General features: G+C 59.8%; 1 protein-coding gene across 1 annotated transcript in view; it reads left to right on the plus strand.

The window, feature by feature from the left end:
* Positions 1–6: 6 nt before the first annotated feature.
* The window catches only part of DTX1 (deltex 1, E3 ubiquitin ligase), a 30,062-nt gene continuing 23,337 nt past the window's right edge, over positions 7–6,731 (plus strand). The window contains exon 1 of the mRNA XM_015567278.1: positions 7–612. Coding sequence (XP_015422764.1) covers positions 354–612 — 259 coding nt within the window. The 5' untranslated portion in view covers positions 7–353. The remainder of the gene's footprint in view (positions 613–6,731) is intronic.

Consider the following 6,731-nt stretch of genomic DNA (forward strand, 5'->3'; position numbering starts at 1 on the left):
GCCCTGCGCTGCCTGGGAAGAAGGACAGACCAGCCCGGCGAGAGACTGGACCGAGAGCAGGGGCGGCTGCCTCACGCCCTGCGCTGGGCCGAGGGATCCAAGGAATTGAGAGCAACGTTTGTCCTAAGAAAGACACTTGCTGTCCGTCCGAACAGCACCAGCACCGTCACCTGAGACAGCGCCAGGAGCCGGGGACCCTCCCACACTCATGTAACTGAGGCCCCTGGGCCTCCTGAAGGCCAGGCAGCGAGGACGGAGGCAGCACAGGCCTCGCTGCTTCTCTGGGGAGAGGGGACGTCCCCCGCCTGCTCCCCAGTCACCGCGGGGTCCTGGCCCCCCAGGCGGCAGCGGCCATGTCCCGGCCAGGCCAGGGCGTCATGATGCAGGTGAACGGGCTGGGCTTCCCCCCGCAGAACGTGGCCCGCGTGGTGGTGTGGGAGTGGCTGAATGAGCACAACCACTGGCGGCCCTACTCGGCCACCGTGTGCCACCACATCGAGAACGTGCTCAAGGAGGACGCCCGCGGCTCCGTGGTCCTGGGGCAGGTGGATGCCCAGCTGGTGCCCTACATCATCGACCTGCAGTCCATGCACCAGTTTCGCCAGGACACAGGTGAGGGGACTGGCCCCCCATCCCACCCCAGCCCACCCCCCCCCATCCCATCCCACCCTGCCCCACTCCACCCGCGGGCCAGGCTGAGACACAAACGCCACCAGCATCACTCCCTCACACCACCTCTAAGGTGGGAGCCTGGGGCTTCAGGAAGGCCAGCCTGCTGATCCCACCTCCCCTCTCTTCCCCCCAAAAAGGGACAGCCTGGCCTCGTCCAGTGTAAGAGTTCAGTCCCAATCCAGCCTCTTAGTTGAGGGCCTTCAGCCAGTTACGTCATCACCTCTCTGGGTCTCAGTTTCCTCATCTGTAAAATGGATTCATAGCTCTCACCGCCGTGTGAGGATTGAACAAAACTGGGCTCACTGAGCACAGAACGTAGGACACTAGCACTCAGTTATCGCAGTGAAAGGACTTCCCATGCACTCCCTCACTTGATTTTTTCCCATCCGGGCAGTTACGTCTTATGACTGTGTTAGTATTAGCAGCCATCCCATTTTACAGAGCGAGCAACTGAGACTCACAGCAGCTAAGTGATTTAAAGTCAGAGCTGGGATTCAAGCCCAGGCCATTGACTTCCACAGCCAGCGCTCTGCACTGGTACCCTCTACCGGCTCCCTGTGGTGGTGGTGGTGTTGGGTGGCATGATGCTGGTGGCGTTGTTGGGGGGCGGGGCGGGAATGACGGAGGAGATAGAGTTGGTGGTGGGAGTTGTGACTGTGTTGCTGACGGCTGTGTTGGTGGTTGTCTTGGGGTTGATGAGATGGCGCGGTGGCGATGGAGAGAGTGAGGTTGGTGGCAGTCTTGGTGGTGGTGTGATGGGCGACAATAGTGGTAAAAATGGGGAGGTCCAGTCCCAGAGATGTGCCGTCACCATGGAGATCTCCCCGAGTCATTGCCTGGTACGTCACCGTGGAGATCTCCCCGAGTCGTTGCCTGGTGGTCTCTGTGACAAGCTGGTGGGCAGGGGGGTGGGGTGGGGGGGCGGAGGCCCCGCCTTGTGGAGGCGGCCAAAGAATCCTTGTCCTGTTCCATCCCAAGGGCCAGCTGGTGGGGGCTTGGGGGCCGTCCTGGGAGTCCCTGGATAGCAGGACCACATGGAGACAGTAGGACACGTCCCTTCTCCCACGGACCCTGGTGGCTGTTTAAATTTACATGAATTAAAGTTAAACACAGTTTACAATTCAGTTCCTCGGTCCTGCTAGCTAGCCCATTGCCAGTGCTCAGGAGCCACCCATGGCTGACACATGGGACAGACAGATCCAGAAGGGGGCCGTCATCGCGCAGTGCTGAGGGTCGCTCTGCTCCAGAACACGGCGTGGTGCCCGCCGCATGGTCACTGAGTGTGGGAACGCAGGCAGACCGTAACAAATGGTTTATTGACGTTACTTCTCAGAACATCTATGTTCCCATAACTCCAGGCTTTGACTGCGGTCACTGGTGTGCCAGGCTTTCATTCACGCCACCACATGGTCGTTTATTCAGTTCCTGCTGCGTGGCCAACCCTGTGCTAAGCACGAGGCCACTGCAAGGAGCCGGCCCTGAGCAGAGGGGTGCCACTGGGGGGCCTCGGCTGGAGGTCCCGGTGTAGGCGGAGAGCAAACACACACGTAATCTCACAGATCATCAGCTGCCGGTCTGCGAACATGAAATATAAACCTGGCCTGGGGGTGGTCACGGAAGGCTCGCTGAGGAAGGGATGTCAGAACAGGAGTTTGAGGAGTAAGCGAAGGGCGCCAGTGTTCCGGGCGGGGGGACCGTGCAAAGGCCCTGTGGCAGGAAGGAGAGGACGTTTGAATCCGTTGCGTTTGGTGCCATAATTGCGAGGAAGGCCACACAAGAGGAGGTGGGAGCCCGGCCTGGACGGCCACAAAAGGACTTTAAATGTTTCGAACAAGTCACCGTCGCGTCCTCGCGCCCATTTCCCAGAGCCCGGTGCCCCTGCCGCGAGCTCTGGTTTCTCCCAGAGGCTGAGGTTGGCCACAGGAGGCGGCTTTTCTCGCGGCTCCGAGTTTGGTGTTTTCTGCAGATTCAGAGCAGGTGCTGGATGGCAATGTCCCAGGGTCTGGTTTGGGGAGTTGGGTTCCCCCCACCCCGTGTTGGGGCCCTTTTCACAGCACCCCCACTTGGGTTCCTCGCTCCTCCATCCCCCCTTCAGCAGGCCCTTCCTCTCAGCTGCACCTCTGCCACAGTGCAGCCTCTCTGGGTCCCCCTGGTTCAGCTTCCTCACTTCCCCACACCCCCTCCCGGAACTGCTCACTCCACACCTGCCTGTTTGCCGGAAAAGGGAAAAAAGCCCTCATCCTCCGTGGGAGGGAGGAAGACCAGGAACCTATGGGGCCGGTGGGGACCTAGAAAGCCCGGAAAACCACGAGAGGGAGGGGCCGATGCCTCCCACCGGACATGTCATAGTGCGCCCCCTTCTCCCAGGACATCTTGTCCTCATCGTTAATGGTCCAGGGAAGGCCCTCAGGCAGGTGTCCTCACCTCTCCAGGCCTTAGTTTCCACATCTGTGAAATGGACAACAGTGTTGCTTTGCAAGGAAGGTTGCTGGGTTGATGGCAAGAACCAGGCCTGTTATTTTATCCCACAAACCTTGGCTATGTGCCTAACATGTGCTGAATATTATGGATGCACAGGACGAGTGGCAGATCCTAAATCTTAAAAAGATTCTCTCCTCTTCTCTTCTCTTCTCTTCTCTTCTCTAATCTTCTCTTCTCTTCTCTTCTCTTCTCTCTCTCTCTCTCTCTCTCTCTCTCTCTCTCTCTCTCTTTCTCTCTCCCTCCCTCCCTCCCACACAAAACGATATAAAGTTGTAAAACCCAAAGCTTGCATATATGTGCTGAAATAGACACAGCTTCTATTTAGATCGTGTCATTATAAAATTCTTGATACGTCCATTGAGGCTGAACTTGAACTTGGGGGATACAGCAGCATGCCCAGCTTTGCTAGTGCCCTAACACTGGAGCCAGCCCGGGTCAGATAGGACATATTTTAGCCTGTGTGGGCCCCACAGTCTCTGTTGACACAGCTCGCCGCCACAGTAGCATAGGAGCAGCCATGGACGGTGTGTAGATGAATGAATGCAGCCGTGTTCTCACTCTCAGCTCGTGAGCTGTGCAGAAGCAGGCAGAAGGCAGTGGCCTGAGCTGCCGTGTGCCAACCCCTGCCCATCGTGTTCTTATCCTGCACGTGGGGCAAGCCAGTGCCGGTCTCATGCACGCCCGGCGTGGAGTATGCTGAGATGCCTGCCTGTGGTGTGTGCCAGGGTCGGCGCCCATGCATGTGCAGGCACACACACGGCACTGGCCCATGTGCACGCCGCCTGTAGAGAAAAGCCAGGGGACAGGCTAGGACCGCAGGCCGGGGCTGCTGCTTGCTCAGCCGGCGCCCCCTCACCTCTCCCTCATGGGCTGCTGCCTGGTGAGGTTCCCTTTGAAGCCTGGCAGGTCCATGTGGAGGGGAATGCTGTGACCCTGGGCCACATGACCCCCCGTGAGGCCACAGCTTCCCTGAGGGTCATTTGCCAGCCCCTCCCCTGAAGCCTGGCTTTCTGTACAGCCCCCACAGCTGGACAGAGACGTGACTTAGCCACTTTCTAGGCAATTTCCAGATTCCTCCCTGGACTCCCAGGTCTGGGGGCAGGGCGGAGGGGCACCTTTCTGACCGCCGGTGTCTCCCATCCTCCTCTCCCTCTGCGGCTGGAGGGGACGTCTGGCAGCCTTCTGCCCGTTCTGTAGCTGGGACAGCTGAGGCTGGGGGAGGCTGGGCTGGGGACCGTCCACACCTGCTGTCCCCGAGGCTCACAACACAACCGAGCCTGCACCCCCCAAGCTGCCAGGGGAGCAACAGGCGGCCCCTGCTTCAGCATCTCCCGAGCCGACACCGTCCCTTGGAGGGGTGGCCTGGGCTCCACTCAGGCCTAGTCCCTGCCTCTATGGGCACATCTGTCTGCAGACACGCTCGGGCTGTTGGAGACTTGGGGAGGTGGGTCCCCAGGTGGAGGAGCAGGCATCACCAAGGAAAACACTGCCAGAATGTAGACTCCTAGGCAGGTCATTGTACAGAGAGAAGACTGAGGCTCAGAGAGGGTGAGTAACCTGCCCAAGGTAACACAGCCAAGCCATCCCAAGGTGGAACCCAGGCCTTGCAGACAGTTCTCAGGGATAAAGAACAAGGCGACCTTCAGTGCTGGGCTGAGAAAGTCCCCTCTCCCTTCTCCCTTGAGAGCTGAGTTGGGATCTGTTGTCAGGGCTGCAGGACCCTTTGGGACCCTCTCCCAGCCAAGCACGGAGGCAGGGTGCTGAGCCCAACATCAGGGCGAGAGGGTTATGCATGTTTGGGTGGGGAGGTGTCTGTCCCAAGTGGCACAGGTTTGTCCACACATGGGTGTCATTCATTCCCACCATCACACTGCCTCCATTTCTGCCCTTACAGAGCCTCCCCCCACCCCACCCCTTTGGCCTCTGGCTGCTCGTCTGGCTCCGGAGTCTCTTCTGACACCATCAGTCCATCCTCGCTTTTATGTACAGTCAGAGGTGCCAGCTCAGTGCCAGGCCCTGGGCTAGGTCCTGGGGACCCCTGCCTAGTGGGTGTAGGAGCCCAGTGGAGGCGAAGCCAGAGAAAATGATGGGAATGGCAGTTGAGCCCTCTGACCGCGAGGCCACCATGGCGATCTTGGCTGGCTCTGTGACCACAAGCCCCTCCACCTCTCAGAGCCTCGGTTCCCTGAACTAAAAGGGAATCAGAATAGGCCGTACCCGAGAGGGCTGTGTGAGGGTTAAAGGAGGTAATACAGGTACAGCACAAAGAACACCACTTTGCACGTCATGAGCTCTCGCGCTCAAGTAGGAAAAATGTAAATGCCTCAGAGGAGAGGTACCTTTGGCCGGGCGATGGGCGAGGTGTGTGCCTGAGGCCTCTGAGAGGGAGGGCTTCCCGGAGGGGGAGTCCTGGGAGGGTCTGTGTGGTTTGAGGAACACCTGAGGTGGAGGGAACAGCGTCAGCAGGTCCCGGAGGAGACCTGGGCCCGGTTGGGAAGGGAGGCTGTGACAGAAGAAAGAGGAGGAGGGCAGGGGGAAGGGAGGCCTCTTGAGTCCCATGGGGCCTGGCGGGGCTGCCAGCTGCTGCTTTTTAGTGGTCAGACCCCAAGGGACCCAGAGCCACGCTGCAGAACCAGCCTTGTTAATTATGGGTCCTCAGAGGCCAGAGCTGGAGCTGATGCAGACACTTCCTTACAGTCCGGCCGGCTCTCTCTGCCAGCCAGCAGGCATCGCCCCATTTGTCACAGAGCAAGGCTGAGGCTCAGAGGGAGCCGCCGGCCCAAGCAAGGAAGAGGTGGGTGGGAGAGTCAGATCCGGGTCGGCAGCGCCCACCCCACGCCCACCCCGCCTGCCCCAGCACCTTGGACAGCGCCGTCAGGGCTCTGCCGCTCCTGCAGGATTAGGAGCGAGGGATCCTGGGTCAGATCCTCCTCCTGGCCCCTCTCTCTCCTCTCACGTTCCTGTCCCCCTCCCCTCTCCATCCTCCCCTGCTGTCTCCCAGCCCTCCAGCCTCATGGGTCTACGAGAGCTGTAGAGTCCGACCTAGAGATGAGGGAGGTGCTGGAAGCTCTGATGGGAGGTGGTGGGTTGGAGTAGGGAGGTGATGGGGAAGGTGGTGAGAGCTGGGGTGGGGGAGGGATGGGGGCTGTGATTGGAGCTATTCGTGGTAAGGTGGAGGGAGGGGGCACGAAGAAGCAGGTCAGATGGGGAGGGGAATAGCGCTGTCTGTCCTGGGGAGGTGATGGGAGAGGTGACAGGGATGCCGTGGGGGCTGTGACCGAGGTAGTGAAGAAGGTGAGAGTGGAGGGGAGGCATGAGGTTCTATGGGGAGGTGACAGAGGATGTGGTGAGCAGGTGGTGAGGAGGGGCCAGCGTGGGAAGGTGATGGGCAGGGCTGGTCACAGTGGAGGCGCCATTCAGGCTGTGGACAAGGGGTCCCTAGCTTCTTCCTCAGTGTGGAGTTGTCAGGGGGTGGAGGTGCCCAGAGCCCTCCAAACCTCCCTCCCCCACATCTGTCTTCCTCCTTCCTCTTGTGCTTTCATTACGCTCAGGGGGAACTGCTCCCTGGGACAGCTGCC

This window comes from Myotis davidii, unplaced genomic scaffold (genome assembly GCF_000327345.1).
Source record: "Myotis davidii unplaced genomic scaffold, ASM32734v1 scaffold223, whole genome shotgun sequence".
NCBI classification, from domain to species: Eukaryota; Metazoa; Chordata; class Mammalia; order Chiroptera; family Vespertilionidae; genus Myotis; species Myotis davidii.